At 48.7% G+C, this 21,210-nt stretch overlaps 1 protein-coding gene across 4 annotated transcripts in view; it reads right to left on the minus strand.

Moving 5' to 3' along the window:
* The window catches only part of LOC121537905 (low-density lipoprotein receptor-related protein 1-like), a 211,359-nt gene that overhangs the window by 47,602 nt on the left and 142,547 nt on the right, over nucleotides 1–21,210 (minus strand). For all 4 annotated transcript variants that reach the window (XM_045207075.1, XM_045207073.1, XM_045207074.1 and 1 more), the window contains exons 35-52: nucleotides 21,007–21,132; nucleotides 20,684–20,815; nucleotides 20,379–20,513; nucleotides 19,931–20,060; nucleotides 18,885–19,011; nucleotides 18,541–18,692; nucleotides 18,068–18,192; nucleotides 17,324–17,698; nucleotides 6,164–6,353; nucleotides 4,738–4,942; nucleotides 4,303–4,495; nucleotides 3,721–3,846; nucleotides 3,290–3,418; nucleotides 2,933–3,052; nucleotides 2,712–2,825; nucleotides 2,079–2,228; nucleotides 1,675–1,797; nucleotides 1,293–1,409 (exon numbers count right to left, since the gene is read on the minus strand). In XM_045207075.1, coding sequence (XP_045063010.1) covers nucleotides 1,293–1,409; nucleotides 1,675–1,797; nucleotides 2,079–2,228; nucleotides 2,712–2,825; nucleotides 2,933–3,052; nucleotides 3,290–3,418; nucleotides 3,721–3,846; nucleotides 4,303–4,495; nucleotides 4,738–4,942; nucleotides 6,164–6,353; nucleotides 17,324–17,698; nucleotides 18,068–18,192; nucleotides 18,541–18,692; nucleotides 18,885–19,011; nucleotides 19,931–20,060; nucleotides 20,379–20,513; nucleotides 20,684–20,815; nucleotides 21,007–21,132 — 2,769 coding nt within the window. The remainder of the gene's footprint in view (nucleotides 1–1,292; nucleotides 1,410–1,674; nucleotides 1,798–2,078; nucleotides 2,229–2,711; nucleotides 2,826–2,932; nucleotides 3,053–3,289; nucleotides 3,419–3,720; nucleotides 3,847–4,302; nucleotides 4,496–4,737; nucleotides 4,943–6,163; nucleotides 6,354–17,323; nucleotides 17,699–18,067; nucleotides 18,193–18,540; nucleotides 18,693–18,884; nucleotides 19,012–19,930; nucleotides 20,061–20,378; nucleotides 20,514–20,683; nucleotides 20,816–21,006; nucleotides 21,133–21,210) is intronic.

Consider the following 21,210-nt stretch of genomic DNA (forward strand, 5'->3'; position numbering starts at 1 on the left):
CAACACCACTAAGCAAGGGGCACCACCAAGCAAGCGGCACTATGAAGACCAAGAAGCTCTCCAAACAGGTCAGGGACAAAGTTGTGGAGAAGTACAGATCAGGGTTGGGTTATAAAAAAATATCAGACATTTTGAACATCCCACGGAGCACCAATAAATCCATTATTACAAAATTGAAAGAATATGGCACCACAACAAACCTGCCAAGAGAGGGCCGCCCACCAAAACTCACAGGCCAGGCAAGGAGGGCATTAATCAGAGAGGCAACAAAGAGACCAAAGATAACCCTGAAGGAGCTGAAAAGCTCCACAGAGGAGATTGGAGTATCTGTCCGTAGGAACACTTTAAGTCGTACACTCCACAGAGCTGGGCTTTACAGAAGAGTGCCCAGAAAAAAGCCATTGCTTAAAGGAAAAAATAAGCAAACACGTTTGGTGTTCGCCAAAAGGCATGTGGGAGACTCCCCAAACATATGGAAGAAGTTACTCTGGTCAGATGAGACTAAAATTGAACTTTTTGGCCATCAAGGAAAACGCTATGTCTGGCGCAAACCCAACACCTCTCATCACACCGAGAACACCATCCCCACAGTGAAGCATGGTGGTGGCAGCATCATGCTGTGGGGATGTTTTTCATCGGCAGGGACTGGGAAACTGGTCAGAATTGAAGGAATGATGGATGGCGCTAAATACAGGGAAATGATTGAGGGAAACCTGTTTCAGTCTTCCAGAGATTTGAGACTGGGACGGAGGTTCACCTTCCAGCAGGACAATGACCCTAAGCATACTGCTAAAGCAACACTCAAGTGGTTTAAGGGGAAACATTTAAATGTCTTGGAATGGCCTAGGCAAAGCCTAGACTTAAATCCAATTGAGAGTCTGTGATATGACTTAAAGATTGCTGTACACCAGCGGAACCCATCCAACTTGAAGGAGCTGGAGCAGTTTTGCCTTGAAGAATGGGCAGAAATCCCAGTGGCTAGATGTGCCAAGCTTATAGAGACATACCCCAAGAGACTTGCAGCTGTTATTGCTGCAAAAGGTGGCTCTACAAATAATTGACTTTGGGGGGGTGAATAGTTATGCACGCTCAAGTTTTCTGTTTTTTTCACAATAAGAAATATTTTGCATCTTCGAAGTGGTAGGCATGTTGTGTAAATCAAATGATACAACCTCCCCCAAAAATCTATTTTAATTCCAGGTTGTAAGGCAACAAAATAGGAAAAATGCCAAGGGGGGTGAAAACTTTCGCAAGCCACTGTAGATCATATAGGTGTGGGATGAGTCACTCACTGCATCTGTCGTCCTCGTCAGATTTGTCACCACAGTCGTCGGCGCCGTCACACACCCAGTGGTTGGAGATACAGCGATGGTTCCCACACTCAAACTCGGTGGACGTACAGAATTTATCTGCAAAGAAAGAGGAACATTTTTATTAAATATAATCTGGGTTACATTTGTTTAAGAATACATTTATCACCAAATTTACCCCAAAATATTGAAACTACTTATTTGAATGAACTATTCAACTTTGATCCCATGCTTGTTGTGTTTATCTATTGAAAACACTGTTTTGATCTTTGTGTCACTACAGTACAGTTCAAAGTTGTGTATTACATCAGCTAAGGGAATGGGGGAAGGACAGAAGGTATCTATATTGGCCAAGTAGACTGACCACAGTGAGTCTCGTCAGCTCCATTCTCACAGTCGTTCTCCTTGTCACAGGTCCAGCTCATAGGGATACATCGACCACTGGGGCACGCAAAGAAGTTCACTGGGCACTTCAGCTTCTTCTTGTCTGGTAGAGAGTGTAAATACAAGTTTTGAATATCCTATAAAGTTCTGCTATGAGTCAGACCTGGGATACAAATAGCTATGCTTCATTGCCTGCACAATTTAACCAATAGAATAGTCCCAAAAGTGCAACCCTCACCCATTTTGGCACTCCCAGGCAGGCTAAAGCAAATGCTCAAAGTGTTTGAAAAAAAAAACACATACTATTTGAACCCATGAAAGAATGATATGCTGCACAAAAGGCCCTAAAAGGAGAAAGGCAAGATCTGTCTGTCAGTCAGTTACCTGGGCAGTTCCTCTCGTCTGAGAAGTCTCCACAGTCGTTGTTACCGTCACACTTCCAGGAGGGCAGATAGCACAGTGTGGTCCTTTCACAGCTCTGGAAGGTCGCCCCCTTCACCCCCAGACGGAAGTAGCGGGAACAGTCAGTTGGCACTGGGGAGGAGAGACATCATACATCAGTGGCATTCAGTGGTGTAAAGTACTTAAGTAAAAATACTTTAAAGTACTACTTAAGTAGTTTTTTGGGGTATCTGTACTTTACGTTACTATTTACACACAAGAGAACATCACTGGTCATCCCTACTGCCTCTGATCTGGCGGACTCACTAAACACACATGCTTTGTTTGTAAATGATGTCTGAGTGTTGGAGTGTGCCCCTAGCTATCAGTAAATTAAAAAAACAAGAAAATCATGTCATTGAACATGGAGTGTGTATGAAATTTCACCCTATCCCCTATATAGTGCACTACTTTTGATCAGAGTCTGGGCTATGTCATAATGCATAGGGAATAATGTCAGACACATCCATGCTGTTCTGCAGTTCTTCATTAGTGATACAGGATGGGTCAGAGAAATAGCTTTAACGATCTATATTCAACAGATATCTAACATGTAAAGATAGCTTGTAGACTTACAGCAGTTCATCTCATCACTAGCGTCCTCACAGTTGACCACCTGGTCACAGCGGCTGGAGTTGGAGATGCAGTTTCCATCTCGACACTGGAACTCTCCAGCTTTGCACAGGGTCACTTGGAGAACACACACACACACACACACATTACAATGGAGATAGTGATACGCACGCACCTACGCACACACACACAGTCACACCATGACACGCACACACACGACTTACTGTTGCAGGGCAGCTCGTCTGAGTGATCTCCACAGTCGTCAGTACCGTCACACCAGAACATGTGACCGATGCAGCGTCCATTGATACAGCGCCTGTAGCCTTTCTTACACAGACGGTTCGCTGCAGAGGGGAAGTCCAGCTTTAGAAGAGTTGTTCTCCAGTTGTCTTACTATGACTAAATTCTCTCTCCTGAAATTAAACTGACATCCAATTTCTTCCTTTTGTGGTACAAAGATGGAGAACAGCGACACTGTGCTAACTGACAATGTAATTCAAGCACATATTTCAAGTACTCAGATTGCAGACACGCATTGCGCAAGCAGACACGCACGTACGCACACACGCACACAGACTCACCGCAGTAGGACTGCTTCTCGTCTGACTTGTCCTTGCAGTGGGCCATGCCATCACAGGTCAGGCTGTAGTTGATGCAGTCCCTGTTGCCACACTCAAAGTCATCCACACTGCCACACGACGTGTTCAGAGCTACAGTAGTAGGAACAGGGAGCGATAGAGACAGAGTCAGCACCATGTATCCTAACCAGACTGTACCGTTTAAACAAGGAGGTATTGACATGCCCCTGGACTGATCAGATCATCGTCATCACAATTAGCATTTCGCTCAGTGGGTTAACACCGGTCTTCAGGTCTCAGGCAAGGTAGCCCTGGTTTCTGCTTCTCCTCAGAGTCCGGCTTTGGAAGACTACAGGCAACGTTTCTCATCACCCAAGTATAGTGCTTCCAACCAACTCTGCTCCAACTGTGCCCAGGCCCCGCCCCCTTCTCACCTGAACAGCTGTTGTCCTCCAGGAGTCTGCGGTCTCCACGGCAACTACAGTTGACCCTCGCGTCTGAGGTGAGCAGACACAGGTCCTGACAGCCCCCGTTGTTGGTCAGACAGGGGGAGAACTCACCTGGTAGGAACAATGGTAAATGTATTCCTCATGTTATTATTTTTCATCTTTTTTTTTTTCATTGTTGGTCCGTAAGTATGCATTTCACTGTTAGTTTACACCTGTTGTTTATGAAGCACGTGACAAATACAATTACAATCTTGTTTATTAATGTTCTATATTATGTCATGTTTTATGTGGACCCCAGGAAGAGTAGCTGCTGCTTACACAACAGCTAATGGGGATCCTAATAAAATACCAATACCAATCAATCAATCAATCAATCAGATGTACTTATATAGCCTTTTTTACAGGAACAGTTTTCACAAAGAGCTTTACCGTAACCCTGTGTAATATCTGTTTAAGTCTATTTGCATACACATGATTAAGTTTACCAATTTGAAACTATCTTTCTTTCTGGCAGTTCCTCAGCATAAATGCCCCGCCCACTTTTCACCTATGAGTTCCACCACTCACAGCTGTTGGTGTCGTTGGCCACAGCGATGATTCCCATTGGCTGCTGGGGGATGTCATTTCTCAGCAACCTCATGTCTCTGCCCACAAACTTGTCAGCTCTGAGCACAGCCCTGCGGACCCAATCAGTCCAGAAAATGTAGTCCCCATACACCGCCAGGCCAAACGGATGCACCGGCTCATTCTTCACCACCACCTATGGGGGGCAGTCACATGGTTAGGTTGGTCTATAAACAACTGGATTAGAAGTGCTGAATTTGGACCCAAGGCTCAATTCTCTCACAATCGAAAATAAGAGATCTTATTTCGATAATGACTAAAAACAAATAAAATGTTTAGATAAGAGAAAACACATCTGCTGATCCTAGGAGTCTATAGTGACTCTGTCGCAAGAAGTCATAGGTAACGGAGTTGACACAGGTAATGGAGGTGACTCACGTAGCGGTTGCTTCCGTCGTACTCGCAGCGCTCTATCTTGTCCAGTGTGGCATCTGAGAAGTAAAGTTTCTCTGCACAGTGGTCTATGGCCAGGCCGTTGGGAGTGCGGATGTCATTACCGATGATCACCAACACGTTGGCACCAGACAGACTGGCACGCATGATACTGGGAGACTGCTCGTTCCAGTTGGTCCAGAACATCAGACTAGTAGAGAAGGACACAACAGGAAATAGAGGGACAGTTAAATGTAGTTTTGAAAAAAAAATTACAGACAGTATCAAATCGTAGAGAGTAATGGATTCAGTGAATAAATTGCTCCACTAACGGACTAATAAAGTGACCTATCAGCTGCGGTTGACATTTCATCCATCTTTTATTTTTATTTTATTTTATTTATTTCACCTTTATTTAACCAGGTAAGCCAGTTGAGAACAAGTTCTCATTTACAACTGCGACCTGGCCAAGATAAAGCAAAGCAGTGCGATAAAAACAACAACAACACAGAGTTACATATGGAATAAACAAAACGTACAGTCAATAACACAATAGAAAATCTATATACAGTGTGTGCAAATGTAGTAAGTTATGGAGGTGAGGCAATAAATAGGCCATAGTGCAAAATAATTACAATTATAATTTAGTATTAACAATGGAGTGATAGATGTGCAGAAGATGATGTGCAAATAGAGATACTGGGGTGCAAATGAGCAAAATAAATAACAATGTAAATAACAATATGGGGATGAGGTAGTTGGGTGGGCTAATTTCAGATGGGCTGTGTACAGGTGCAGTGATCGGTAAGGTGCTCTGACAACTGATGCTTAAAGATAGTGAGGGAGATAAGTGTCTCCAGCTTCAGAGATTTTTGCAGTTCGTTCCAGTCATTTGCAGCAGAGAACTGGAAGGAATGACGACCAAAGGAGGTTTTGGCTTTGGGGATGACCATCTAATCAAATATTGTAGTCATCAAAGAGCATAGCCCAAAAGCCGGCAGACGGCGATATTGAGTCGTTTCCATCTTCCCGTCCAAACGCATTGTATGCAGCCGGCAATACACTTGTGTCCCCCGTGGACCGGTTCCTACCTAAAACATTCTCCATTCAGGCTGCAAGGGCGTCGATTTCCTCCTTAACTAGATTTAAACATACTTTCTTTAGAAAACCATTTTCCACCACCATGCTAAAGTGGCTAATGTCTAGGAATACTAATCCCGGATGTTGCGTATTGCGTTCAGCCAATCAAGTTGCAGCAGTCGGTTGTTTACTCCTGGCTGAACACAGGGTGCAACATTAGGAAGTAGCATTAGCCACTAGCATGGTCCACGGGGGATACCGTGTGAATTACTTTCAAAAGTAATTCACACAACTTAAATTCTACAATTATAAAAAAATATATATATACACAAAGAACATCACTGCCACTCACTCCTGACACTCGTCCAGTACAAAGGCCCTGGGGTGGTCATCTCCAGACATGGTGACCACGGTGTTGCGGTCGTAGGCCTGCGGTCTGCTCTGGTCGACCGTGTGTCGGGTGATGGTGGAGGTGGTGTAGCTGGTCCAATAGAGGGTGTCCCAGCCACGGTGGTACGCCAAGCCCTCCACTGAGCCTACATCTGGGATAGAGAGAGAGAGAGAGGAGAGAGGGAGAGATAAAAGAGGGGGACAGACAGTCAGTAAAGGTGTAGGCCCTATTGAGGGACTGGGACAGGCCTCCTTTAGTGTTGGGGTCATAACAAGGTCAATACTACTGTCACAGACCTTGGTGGTTCACTACCAAACAGACAAAGAGAGCCAATGAAAGAGCATAGCCTGCGGAGGAGAACAAAGTCCAGACAACTACAGTAGAAAAAGGGAAAGGGAAGGCCTTCTGTATCTTCTGTATCTGTTTAGTGCTGGCTAAGGGAGTGAACCTATTTATGAGGTGCCTGAAGGGGTGAATTCAACTCTAATCATGAATCATCTTCAAAATATGGAATAAGTTGCAAGCATGGTTAACTGTCCAGACATTTACATGGCAGTAGGAAATGTTCTTATATGGCACTGTCCATACAAATCAGAAGAGAGTTCACCCAAACATAATCCCATATAGGCTCTTTCAAGGTTCATCCTTTATGAGCTTTTCTCAGGGTTTCTAGCATCTGCTGTTGTCACACCACTGACCCTTTTTATGACAGCAATTGCTCAATAATAAAAGCCTGGACGCCGTGTAACTGTTTGCTCATGGTCAAAAGTCAATCATGACTTATTTTTCTCCCTGGTGTTTAAGGTGGATGGAGAAGGGATGTAAATCAACCCTAGTGCAACTAAAGATGACCGGTACCTAAAGACTAGTGTGTATTACTATATCTAACCCTAAAGACTAGTGTGTATTACTATATCTAACCCTAAAGACTAGTGTCTATTACTATATCTAACCCTAAAGACGACCAGTCATACTGTAGCAGAGAGAGGGTCTACAATAAGAACAGGCAAACCATTCCTGCCCTGCTGAGGCCATCATTAAAGCTGACCAACCAGAACTCTACTAGGGTGACGTCCAAGCCACAGTCTATCCAGTCAATATTCTACATCCCTGACAATCCTAGAAGTGACAAGGGCAAACAAAAATAAAGGAGATGATGGTGAGGAAGCGCAAGAAAACCACTGCTTAATCAGTAGAGCTATATGAAGTTGATGGTTCCTGCCAGGGTTAGTGTGTTCCCAACAGTGGGGGAACTGTACCTCCTCTGTGACTCCCCTCCTGTCTCCTATCTCAGCCCCTGTTCACTCTGCAAATAGTAGTGAAACTAGAGCCGCACTGTTACAGTACTGACAACATTACCTATCTGACAGATCTGCGCTGTAACAGTACTGACAACATTACCTATCTGACAGATCCGCGCTGTAACAGTACTGACAACATTACCTATCTGACAGATCCGCGCTGTTACAGTACTGACAACATTACCTATCTGACAGATCCGCGCTGTAACAGTACTGACAACATTACCTATCTGACAGATCTGCGCTGTAACAGTACTGACAACATTACCTATCTGACAGATCCGCGCTGTTACAGTACTGACAACATTACCTATCTGACAGATCTGCGCTGTAACAGTACTGACAACATTACCTATCTGACAGATCCGCGCTGTTACAGTACTGACAACATTACCTATCTGACAGATCCGCGCTGTTACAGTACTGACAACATTACCTATCTGACAGAGCCGCACTGTTACAGTACTGACAACAGACAAACAAGGAGCATCGTCGTTCCCAAGACAAACAAAGCCCTCTTTCTTTCTCTTTCTTTATTAGTCTTCTTTCCTTCTCTCGTTCTTTCTCAGCATAGCTAGTTGTTCAGTCTCTCCTCTAGCTATCTGTGGAATCTGAATCTGGGGATATCTGAAAAGGCTATAAAGGACAATAAAACTACAGACACCGCAGTCAGGGCTCTTAACATCAAGTAGAATTGCCTGCTTTTAATGGGAACTGAGTTGGTAGCCAGCGACGGCCATGACTTTGTATTATAGTGTTGCTTGGTTTCAACAAATCAATACAACATCAAGGTGTCATGAGCACTCTCTCTCCCTGGTAGCAACATTAATTGCATTCAATTATCTTCCACTCTGCTCACCTCCCTCTCTCTACTCAGCCTAACTAGCTCCACCTGCCCTGCTCTGCTCTTGTTACCTGGCCAGCTGCACTGCATTTCCCACTCACCATCCTCACCTTGCCTCACTCTGTTCTAATTACTCTGCCAGCTGAACTGCATTTCCCCACTACCTCTCCCAGTATATCAAGCCCTGGTTTTCAGCCAAGCCCTGTCAGATCGTCTTCAAACCCGGACCAGTAACCTGCCTGTCTGCGCTCTGACTCCTGTTTGTGATACCGATCCTTTCTTGACTGCCTCCTTGTTCTACTGCCCCGTCTATCCCAACCTGCCTTCTGGACCTCGACTACTCTCCGATCTTCAGCCCCTCCGGTAACTCGTTTCTGCCTTCTGTCTCTCACCACGATATTTGCCCAGCCCTGATCTGTACTTCTGCCTGCCATTCATATTGCTGTTGTGTGTGTGTGTTCCCCCAGGTCTCCGACCACCAGATGAGCGTGCCCAGACGTTTCACCACCCTCAGCCCGATACGCCGCTCCATCACTGGGGAACACACACACTAAGCACTTGGACTGGACACCCCCGGACATTTGGTGACCCCCCGGAGCACAGGTACCCACAGGAGGACCCTGAAAGACCCCTGACACCCCTGGGACTCCTCTTCCCGCCTGTAACCTTGAATAAAGAACTCTGAATTTGAACTTGCGCTCTTGGGTCCTCTTCTGTTCGTGACAGAACGATCTGACCATCATGGACCCAGCGCACTCCCTGACCACGATGGAGGAGGAGCCAGAGAGGACTGCCCTACAGCGACTGGAACGCTCTGAGGGAGACATAAATCGGATGGCTGGCGACATCGCTTCCCTTCTCCAGCTATTCAACCAGCAGCAACAACAGTTCCAACTGCAGCAACAACAGCTAGCCCAAGCCCTGCAACTACTCTCAAGCCCGGCTACTCCACCTGCACCCCCCCCTGGTCCTTTTGTTCCTGTACCACCGATACTCCTTCATCCCTCCGCTGGAGGTCCCAATGCTGCAGGCCCGGCAGTGCTGCCACCAGATCCCCACGCTCCTGAACCAAGGATTGGGAACCCGGAACGCTTTTGATGGCAACCAGAAGCAAGTAAGACCATTCTTGAGCAGCTGCCGAATCCAGTTTGCACTACAGCCCAGGACTTTCTCAACAGAGGGAGCCAAGGTGGGGTATGTCATCACACATCTCACCGGTCGAGCTCGGTTGTGGGGAACGGCGGAATTCGACCGGCAAACCCCAGCCTGTGCCTCCTTCAGTGCCTTTGAGGAGGAGATGTTAAAGGTCTTTGACCTAGGCTCGCCAACAGCCGAAGCGTCACAAGCTCTGCTCACCATCCGTCAGGGCAATCGGACAGTGGCAGACTTCTCCATTGACTTTCGTACCCTGGCCAGTCAAAGCTCGTTTAACCCAGAGGCACTGGTGCAAGCCTTCCTCCATAGCCTGGCGGACTATATCAAGGACGAGCTTGTTTCCCATGACCCGCCCTCAACGCTTGATGCCGCCATTGACCTTGCCGTTCGCATTGACCGCCGTATACAGACCCGGAGGAGGGAGAAGGGGCCGTCTCAGTCAACCTGCCATCCGTACTCGGGTCGATACCGCTTCTGTCCAGCCCCTGCCTGTCAAGTCCCATAGCCAACTCAATCAGCCTGAGCCCATGGAGATTGGCCGTGCCTCTCTGACTCCCGAGGAGCGTCGGCGCCGTCTAAGCTCCAACCTTTGCCTCTACTGTGGTGGCGAGAATCACCGTGTCGCTACTTGTCCGGCAAAAGCCGCAGCTCACCAGGTGTAGGGGAGATCCGGGTGAGCTCAACAAGCCTTCAGTCTCCCTCCATCCGAAAGACCCTGCTTCATCTCCGCCTTCAGCTTTCTGACAAGACTCATACATTGGCCGCCCTTGTGGATTCCGAGCCGAAGCAAACATCATGGACCCTGAGCTTGCACAGCAACTGGGCGTGAACCATCATCAACTGACACAACCCATTCCTGCACGAGCCCTGGATGGGCATCATCTTGGCACTGTCACTCATATCTCCGCCCCTGTGACAATCCTGCTGTCAGGAAACCACCAGGAGTCCATCCAGTTTCACCTCCTACACTCACCTGGCCAACCACTCATTCTTGGATACCCGTGGCTCCGTCAGCACAACCCCCACATCGACTGGGAGACAGGAACAGTCCGTGAGTGGGGAAGGAGTTGTCACCAGACCTGTTTAAGGGGGCCACCCTGCCCGTTCACCGGGAAGGATCTAGCGCTACCTCCGACATATCCAATGTTCCGGCCTGTTACCACAGCCTGAAAGAGGTGTTCAACAAATCCAAGGCGACATCTCTACCCCCCACACAGACCCTATGACTGCGCGATTGATCTCCTGCCTGGCACAGCACCTCCCAAGGGTCGTCTGTATTCACTGTCAGCCCCGGAAAGAAAGGCCATGGAGGACTACATTAATGACTCTCTTGCCTCCGGGATAATTAGACCGTCGTCTTCCCCGCAGGAGGCGGGATTCTTCTTTGTCGGCAAGAAGGACGGTTCTCTTCGTCCATGCATAGATTACCGGGGTCTGAACGACATCACGGTTAAGAATCGCTACCCACTGCCCTTACTTTCGTCTGCCTTCGAACTGCTGCAGGGAGCCACTGTATTCACTAAGCTGGACCTTCGCAATGCCTACCATCTGGTGCGGATGAGGGAGGGAGACGAATGGAAGACAGCGTTCAACACACCAACCGGCCACTATGAATATCTCGTCATGCCCTTCGGCCTCACCAATGCCCCAGCAGTTTTTCAAGCCCCAGTGAATGATATCCTCAGGGACATGCTAAATACGTTCGTATTTGTGTACCTTGGACGATATTTTAATATTCTCAAAGACTCTGTCAGAACACACGCACCACGTCCGGTTGGTCCTGCGCCGCCTGCTGGAGAACTCTCTTTTCGTGAAGGCAGAGAAGTGCGAGTTCCATGCCAAGACCGTTTCATTCCTGGGGTATGTGGTGACCGAGGGCAGCATTCAGATGGATCTCACGAAGGTGTCGGCTGTCACTTCCTGGCCAGTTCCTGAGTCTCGGAAGAAGTTGCAACAGTTCCTGGGCTTTGCCAACTTTTATAGGAGATTCATCAGAAACTATAGCACAGTGGCTGCACCCCTCACGGCGCTAACCAGCACTAAACAACCGTACCAATGGACATCAGCTGCTGATAAGGCCTTCAATATCCTCAAGACATGTTTCACTTCTGCTCCCATCCTCCAGATGCCAGATGCAGCAAGGCAGTTTGTGGTGGAGGTAGATGCTTCGGACGTGGGAGTGGGTGCAGTGCTTTCTCAAAGAGCAGCTGAGGATGGCAAGATGCACCCCTGTGCCTTCTACTCCCCGTCGGCTAACCCCTGCCGAATGCAACTACGACATTGGGAACCGCGAGCTGTTGGCTGTCAAGCTCGCCCTTGAAGAATGGCGGCACTGGTTAGAGGGGTCAAAGGAACCATTCGTAGTGTGGACAGACCACAAGAACCTGGAGTATATCCAAACAGCCAGGAGGCTGAACTCCCGTCAACAGCGGTGGTCTCTGTTCTTTACGCGCTTCAATTTCACGCTCTCCTACCGCCCGGGATCTCGCAACATCAAACCTGATGCTCTTTCCCGGATGTTTCAGAAGGACGAGACCACCGCCATGACAGCTCCCATTCTTCCCAGCCACTTGGTCGTAGCGGCCCTCACCTGGGAGATCGAGAAGCAGGTCATGGAGGCTCTTCGGGACCAGCCAGGTCCAAGCACCAGCGCCCCCAACCGTCTGTTTGTTCCAGCAAATCTCAGGTCACCTGTGATTCAGTGGGGGCACGAATCCCGTCTGGCCTGTCATCCCGGCATCACTCGCACCCTTCATCTGGTCCGCCAGCGGTTCTGGTGGCGGGGGATGAGACGGGATGTCCGAGAATTCATCCGAGCTTGTCCCACTTGTAACCGAAACAAGACTCCCAACCAGCCTCCTGCTGGGTTGCTGCAACCCCTACTCATACCCAAGAGGCCCTGGTCCCACGTTTCACTGGACTTTGTTACGGGCCTTCCGCCCTCTGACGGACACACAGTCATCCTTACCATTGTTGACCGCTTTAGTAAGATGACCCACTTCGTGCCCCTTCCCAAACTACCCTCTGCTAAAGAGACCTCCCAGGTGGTCCTGGAACATGTGTTTCGTATCCATGGCCTACCCCAGGATATAGTGTCAGACCGGGGCCCGCAATTCTCAGCAACCTTTTGGAAGGAGTTCTGTCATCTCCTTGGGGCCACCGCCAGCCTATCGTCTGGATTCCACCCGCAGTCAAACGGCCAGACTGAACGCATGAACCAGGAGCTGGAGAAGGCACTGAGGTGTGTGGCTTCCCAAAATCCCCGGGCCTGGGCTCAACACCTGCTCTGGGTGGAATATGCCCATAATTCACTCACCAGTTCCTCCACCGGGCTCTCCCCCTTTCAGTGTGTCTACGGGTATCAACCTCCACTGTTTGCCAGCCAGGAGGCGGATGCCACCTGTCCGTCTGCTCTTGCGTATGCCCGCCGCTGCCGCCGCACTTGGGCCCAGGCTCGCACTGTGCTCCTGAAGTCTGGAACCAGCTACGCCGTCGGTGCCAACCGACGGAGGACCCCAGCACCTACTTACCGGGTTGGTCAGAAGGTCTGGCTGTCTGCCCGGGATCTGCCGCTGCGGGTTTGTATCACGAAAGCTGGCCCCTCGCTTCATTGGTCCTTTTCCTGTGCAGAAAGTCATCAGTCCAACGGCGGTCCGACTTCAGTTGCCCGCTTCCATGCGGGTCCACCCCACCTTCCACGTCTCCAAGGTCAAGCCGGTCCATGAAAGTCCCCTGGTCCCTGCAGCTCCGGCGCCACCTCCTCCGCGCCTCGTAGATGGCGGTCCTGTCTTCACCGTCCGGCGGCTGCTCCGCTCTAGGCGAAGGGGTAGGGGTCTCCAGTACCTCGTTGATTGGGAGGGATATGGTCCAGAGGAGAGGACCTGGATCCCGGCCAGGAGGATAGTGGACCGGACCCTTATCACTGACTTCCACCGACTACATCCTGATCAGCCTGCAATCCGTAGGGGCCGTCCAAGAGGGGTTCCTAGCCGTCCGGCCCGCCTGCTCCTGTCTCAGTGCCTGTCCTGTCTCCCGACCGTGACCCTCCAGCTCCTTCTGAGGATGAGGAGATTCACTCGGACCGCTCGGAGGAGTTCTGACCCGCCGCCTGCTCCCCCTCCACCCTCCCGGCATGATGTTGTTCTTGGGACTTCTGGGGCCGTCCCTTGGAGGGGGGGGGTCCTGTCATGAGCACTCTCTCTCCCTGGTAGCAACATTAATTGCATTCAATTATCTTCCACTCTGCTCACCTCCCTCTCTCTACTCAGCCTAACTAGCTCCACCTGCCCTGCTCTGCTCTTGTTACCTGGCCAGCTGCACTGCATTTCCCACTCACCATCCTCACCTTGCCTCACTCTGTTCTAATTACTCTGCCAGCTGAACTGCATTTCCCCACTACCTCTCCCAGTATATCAAGCCCTGGTTTTCAGCCAAGCCCTGTCAGATCGTCTTCAAACCCGGACCAGTAACCTGCCTGTCTGCGCTCTGACTCCTGTTTGTGATACCGATCCTTTCTTGACTGCCTCCTTGTTCTACTGCCCCGTCTATCCCAACCTGCCTTCTGGACCTCGACTACTCTCCGATCTTCAGCCCCTCCGGTAACTCGTTTCTGCCTTCTGTCTCTCACCACGATATTTGCCCAGCCCTGATCTGTACTTCTGCCTGCCATTCATATTGCTGTTGTGTGTGTGTGTTCCCCCAGGTCTCCGACCACCAGATGAGCGTGCCCAGACGTTTCACCACCCTCAGCCCGATACGCCGCTCCATCACTGGGGAACACACACACTAAGCACTTGGACTGGACACCCCCGGACATTTGGTGACCCCCGGAGCACAGGTACCCACAGGAGGACCCTGAAAGACCCCTGACACCCCTGGGACTCCTCTTCCCGCCTGTAACCTTGAATAAAGAACTCTGAATTTGAACTTGCGCTCTTGGGTCCTCTTCTGTTCGTGACACAAGGACAAGACTGGATTGACATTTTACAATACAAGCTCAGTGCCAAAACAGGATTAAAATGTCTACATTTTTTCATTACGAACTCTTTTTCATTTGGTGGAATACTGATATGGAATACTGATGTCAGGGATGGACTCCTCTCTCAATGCCATAGTCTCTATGAAGAAGTGTTTGTGTTTGTAAACTTGGATCATTAAAACTAGTTTTGGAACTACATCCTTGATTCTGAATCATCCCTCCTATGAGATCATAGTCTTGGGTGTTCTGGCCCAGAGAAATTAGACTGTACAAACTAACAAATAAAGCAAAACATTTTATAACTCAAGTAGAAACTGCTTAGGGAATCTTCATCAATTGATGCTGCCTTCTTGTCAAGGACTACCCAGACACAAATCGTCCCATTGTCAGTCAAAGCTGAACAGAGATTTTAAACTGCATTCTTGTCAAGAAACGACTGCCCAGATACAGATGCATTGTTTAAGCTTCTAAATCTTAGCTGCTCAGTTAACTGCTGTGTGTTATTGAGAACGTGTCAGTGAACCTGTCAGTCGTCTTACTGAAGTGCCAATGTGGTTATGAGTGATGAGGTTTTACAGTAGGAGAGGGTACAGTCGGAGGGTCAGGGTGTCAGTGACGGTGTTAGGAAGATGTTACTGTTATGTCTCCTATTATCAGTCTGCCATTATAATTACTATCAGGATTATAGATCATTAGTAGTCAGAAGAATCAGCGCCGCCGTGTCTCTCTAGAGAACAGGATAGAATAAAATACAATACAAATTTGCTTTGCATCAAAGAACCGTGGTGAAATGCTGAGGATGAAGAATAGTGGTGGGGGCTTTGGGTAACAGTGGTAGTGGTGGTGGCCAGGGGAATGGGACAGAGGTCTTGAAGGTCTTGGTGCCCATGCTGGACGGCCTCATCCTGGTGACAGCCTGGTGAGTCACTACCTGGTCATGTCCATCCTTGCTGGCCGGAGGAGGAGGCAAGGCGATGGATTGTCTGATTGATTGAATAATTGATCTATTGATTTTTGGGGTAAACATTTCGTACAGTTAAAAACTATTTAAAAGTAGAAAGAAAGAACCCCAGAGGACGAGCGTTAAAAATACTTATTTAATGTTGCCGGGATATCCATGATCCATTCTAGTGTTGCATGTAGTTTTATCTCTATGCATTCTAGTGTTCTGTTTACTTATGTGACCCACAGGTACTTATGTGACCCATTCTCTGCTGGCTGCCCTCCTACGGCCTTATGTTCTCCCTCTTAGGTGCCTACATTTTGTTTTAAATCTGTCATATTGTCTGGTCAATTGCTGTAATATTATGGAGTAAACCTCTCTCTCTCTCTCTCTCTCTCTCCCTCTTTCCCTCTCTCCCTCCCTCATAGGGGGCACCCTCTCCGCCTACTGGCGTCCTCTGCAACGTTGGTTAACCCCGTCCTCTACGTGTTCATGTCCAATAAGTTCAGGAGGGATCTGATGGCGCTAGGGAGGGAGTGCTGGGAGGGTTGCAGAGGGTGTATAGGGGTGTGTACGGGTGTGGTGGGAGGCAGGGACATCGTGCAGCTGGATACTCCACATCCACCCCTACCCAGATTCTAAGGGTTACTAACTATGGATACTCTATGGACAGTCTATAGATGCTCTTTGGACAGTCTATGGATGCTCTTTGGACAGTCTATGGATGCACTCGATGGACAGTCTATGGATACTGCGGCAGTCCCATCCCGGAGGACCTGAGCCCTAGGACCATGCCTCAGGACTACCTGGCCTGATGACTCCTTGCTGTCCCCAGTCCACCTGGTCGTGCTGCTGCTCCAGTTTCCACTCTTCTGCCCACGGCTATGGAACCCTGACCTGTTCACCGGACGTGCTACCTTGTACCAGACCTGCTGTTTTTAACTCTCTCTCTCTATCGCACCTGCTATTTCAACCTCTAAATGCCCGGCTATGAAAAGCCAAGTGACATTTACTCCTGATGTACTGACCTGTTGCAACCTCTACAACCACTGTGATTATTATTTGACCCTGCTGGTCATCTATGAACATTTTAACATCTTGGAGAAAAATCTGGCCTTAATGGTCATGTACTGTTATAATCTCCACCCGGCACAGCCAGAAGGGGACTGGCCACCCCTCAGAGCCTGGGTCCTCTCTATGTTTCTTCCTAGGTTTCTGCCTTTCTAGGGAGTTTTTCCTAGCCACTGTGCTTCTACATCTGCATTGCTTGCTGTTTGGTGTTTTAGGCTGGGTTTCTGTGTAACACTTTGTGACATCTGCTGATGTAAAAAGGGCTTTATAAATCAAATTTGATTGATTGATTGATTGATTGATATAGACCATTCTATGGACCACTATGGACCACAATAGACCACTCTATAAACCACTTTATGGACCATTATGGACCGTCTATGGACACTAGAAAAACATGCTTGGTTTGAACAAGATCTGTCTTACAACCTATTCAACATAATTTAATTTCAATAAACACAATCAGCTCAGCTCAGGCCATTAGTTTTTTCCTATTTGTTTAATATCACAAACTGATCAGAGCTGTACGTGTATCAGTGTGTGAGCTGGGCTAAAATGGACAAAGTAATGGTCTTGCGCAATAGTTGAGAGGATCAGCAAGAATGTTTTGTCACTTGTGGACAATATAAATATATATAAAGAGAGTTGCACTCTATATATAAACTCCCAGTCATTTATTAGGAACCCTGAAGAACGCACAGTGATGCCGAAACATTGGTGGTTTACCCAATAAATTACTGGGAGTTTAAATATAGTGTGCAACTCTCTTTATTTATTTTTATAGCTTCCAGTTTATTATAACATAACACGGTAAATGTTAGATACTCACTCTCCACCACCTTCTTGAGGTCTGATCCATCATCATTGATCTGCTGGATGTTTCCAAAGTGTATGTCACTGAAGAAGATCCGGTTGGCTCCCCTCCCCCCTCCCCCGCGGTAGTCAAAGGTCAGGGCAATGACGTTCTTCATGTGTTCCGGGTCCTCGAAGGGTTTGATGGGGGCGTTAAGGTTGGTCTCGTCTGATAGGTGGATACTCTTCAGAATGGTCCGCTCCGAGTACAGCAGGTAGCCGTCGTAGTCGCGGCAACTGCGGCTGTCCTCGGCCAGCATGCCGTGTGCACAGGCGCAGGTTCGCTCCCCGTTGCCGCGGTAAAGACAGAGCTGTTCGCAGCCGGCATTGTTGTCTTTACAGATGTTGGTGCCTGAGGGAGAACACACACACTGGTCACACACATCCGTCTCATAGACACACACACTGGTCACACACATCCGTCTCATAGACACACACACTGGTCACACACATCCGTCTCATAGACACACGCACTGGTCACACACATCAGTCTCATAGACACACACACTGGTCACACACATCCGTCTCATAGACACACACACTGGTCACACACATCAGTCTCATACAACTAAACGCAGCACACCAGGGTTAGAGAGAATTCCATTCCAATTCAATCCAGGAAGGGAATAAAAATAACTCACGCTTTTACATTTTTCATTTGGAATATCAATTTAATTTCCTGAGTGGACCGATTTAAAATGAAATGCACCACAACCCTTACCTTGTTGCCTGTCCCTGTTGAAGACCTTGATGTCCTTCAGCTGTACACCGATGCCTGTCCTCAGATACACATATTCTGTAGCGTTGTCTTTGTTGCCTCTCTTGATAGAACCGTTGGCATGAGTCCTGGTCCAACACAACACACAAACCACTATCAGTCACTTTCAAACAGGCTTTGAGGAAAAACAACAACATTCGTAGTAAATGAAACGCATGCAAAGGGGATACTGGATGAAGACAGAGGGCTAGCACAGCAATCTCACATACAAGACTGTCAGTCAATTTAAATAGACTTTGAAGAACATTTAATCCCAGTGCAAACTGTAGTCCTTACTGTTCGTCAATGGTCAATGCTCCTTATAGGAGACAAGGTCTTTAGTGAAGTTAGTCAAGCATACTATAGCAGGGCAGCAGGGAATATTAAGGGTTAAACAAAGAGAGGAGGTGACAGGGATAGGACAGCAGTGATCTCACCTGTCACTCCAGTAGATGAAGCCCTCGAAGACGGACACAGCGAACATGTCCATGTTGTTATTGGCCAGCACCAGCTCTCTGTTTTCTCCATTCTCCAGATTGATACGCTCTATCCTATCGGTCCGCGCATCACACCAGTACAACAGGCCCTCCTACACACACAAACAATAAGAACAACAATATGAATCAGAAAAATATTCTAACTGTTTTTTCGAAACAACAAGGTTGTAAAGAGGAGAAAAATGCTTGATATGTGTGAATCCGAAAGAAGGTTTATAAATAATCTGAAATATATTGCAAATAAAGTGAAACCTCTATAAATAAATTGTGTGTGTGTACTGTGCCTTGTAGTCAATGGAGATTCCGTTGGGCCACATGATGCTGTCATTGACCAAGACGACTCTCTGAGAACCATCCAGACGGGCTCTCTCTATACGGGGGACCTGACCCCACTCTGTCCAGAACAGATACCTGCAGGGACACAGAGACACACACACACACACTCATATGAGTTTGAAAGCAAGCAATGTATGCTATTTTTGCTCTCTATAGATTAAATAGCACAATAAAATATTATTTACAGTGTACAATCATATAACCAGCTACTGCTTGTAATTATTAATCAAAGTGCAAACATTGTTGGTTGCTGGACTAATAATAGTCCATAGGTAACCATGTTATGACACATAGAGCACTACACTATACACAGACACACAAGCCCCAGCCCCAGTAGCAAAGCCCTAGCCCCAGTAGCCAAGGCCAAGCCCCAGTAGACAGGCCCCAGCCCCAATAGCCAAGCCCCAGTCCCAGCCCCAGTAGCCAAGCCCCAGTCCCAGTAGACAGGCCCCAGCCCCAATAGCCAAGCCCTAGCCCCAGTAGCCAAGCCCCAGTAGCCAAGCCCCAGCCCCAGCCCCAGTAGCCAAGCCCCAGTCCCAGCCCCAGTAGCCAAGCCCCAGCCCCAGTAGCCAAGCCCCAGCCCCAGCCCCAGTAGCCAAGCCCCAGTCCCAGCCCCAGTAGCCAAGCCCCAGTCCCAGCCCCAGTAGCCAAGCCCCAGCCCAGTATCCAAGCCCCAGCCCCAGTAGCCAAGCCCCAGTCCCAGTAGCCAAGCCCCAGTCCCAGCGCCAATAGCCAAGCCCCAGTAGCCAAGCCCCAGTCCCAGCCCCAGTAGCCAAGCCCCACTCCCAGTAGCCAAGCCTCAGTCCCAGCCCCAGTAGCCAAACCCCAGTCCCCAGCCCCAGTCCAAGCTCCAGTAGCCAAGCCCCAGTCCCAGCCCCAGAAGCCAAGCCCCAGTCTCAGCCCTAGTCCCAGTAGCCAATCCCCAGTCCCAGTCCCAGCCCCAAGCCCCAGTAGCCAAGCCCCAGTATCCAAGCCCCAGTCCCTAGCCACTCACCCTCTCTCTGGGTGGACGGTGATGGCACGGGGCTTGTCCAGACCCTGGGAGATGACCACATAGCGGAAGGAACCATTGAGTCTGGCCACCTCGATCACGTCAAAGCCCTGGTCTGTCCAGTAGATGTTACCTGACAGGGGAGGGACATGAGGAGTCAGAGTGTGTGTGTGTGTGTGTGTGTGTGTGTGTGTGTGTGTGTGTGTGTGTGCATGTGTATGGTCCATGCATGTGTGTATCCGTGTGTGTGTGTGTGTGTGTGTGTGTGTGTGTGTGTGTGTGTGTGTGTGTGTGTGTGTGTGTGTGTGTGCATGTGTATGGTCCATGCATGAGTGTATCCGTGTGTGTGTGTGTGTGTGTGTGTGTGTGTGAGTGTGTGTGTGTGTGTGTGCGTACTTCTGTATGGTCCATGCATGTGTGTATCCATGTGTTTGTGTGGTTGTTTTCTGACCTGCTATCCAGTCCACAGTGATGCCCTCCACCCTGCCGATGCCGTTGGTCACCACGTCTTCTCTCCAGGTCTGGTCTCTCTTAGCTCTGCTGATGGTGCTCAGTCCCATGTCCACCCAGTAGATAGTGTCATTGTCTACAGGACGGGACAGAGTGATGACTGTTAGTAACTGGATACAACAATCCCTCAGGCAGGTACAGTGTAATAACAGATCAGGTACACATCTTCACAGTACGGTTGGTGTGACTTGATCCTCAAACCAAACTCTCGTATTGTTGTTGGTAGGGCCATAGCAGTACACTCACCAGCGTGGAAGTCAATGCCCACAGCCAGCGAGGTGCCAGACACGGGCACCAGGGCATCGGATTGATCAGACGGGTCCAGGGGTATTCCTCTAATGCCCTCATGTACTGAGTAGAGCAGGAAGGAGCCCATGCCTGGAGAGAGAGTACAGAACAGTTATTAACTACTGTTACAGTATATTCTGGGGGTGTCTGGGACAGTATAGCTATATATAGGATATATGAATGACCATGCTCCTGTCACCTTTTAAATGATTTGAATAATTTTGCAAAGTAATGTGATTTGTGGATTTGAATAAAGTATTGAAAATGTGTTGGTCTCTTACCCTCGCAGGACTGCTGTCCACTCTTGAGGCTGTACCCTGCGGTACACATACAGGCTCTGGTGCTAGCGGAGGTGGGCAGGCACAGCTGGGAACAGTCTCCATTGTTCCTGCTACACAGGTTGATGCCTGGGACAACAGAGAATAAAATACAGTTCAAAATACAGCCAAACAATAATAACAAAAACAGGACTTTTGAAAAACTCA

Source organism: Coregonus clupeaformis, chromosome 24 (genome assembly GCF_020615455.1).
Source record: "Coregonus clupeaformis isolate EN_2021a chromosome 24, ASM2061545v1, whole genome shotgun sequence".
NCBI lineage: Eukaryota > Metazoa > Chordata > Actinopteri > Salmoniformes > Salmonidae > Coregonus > Coregonus clupeaformis.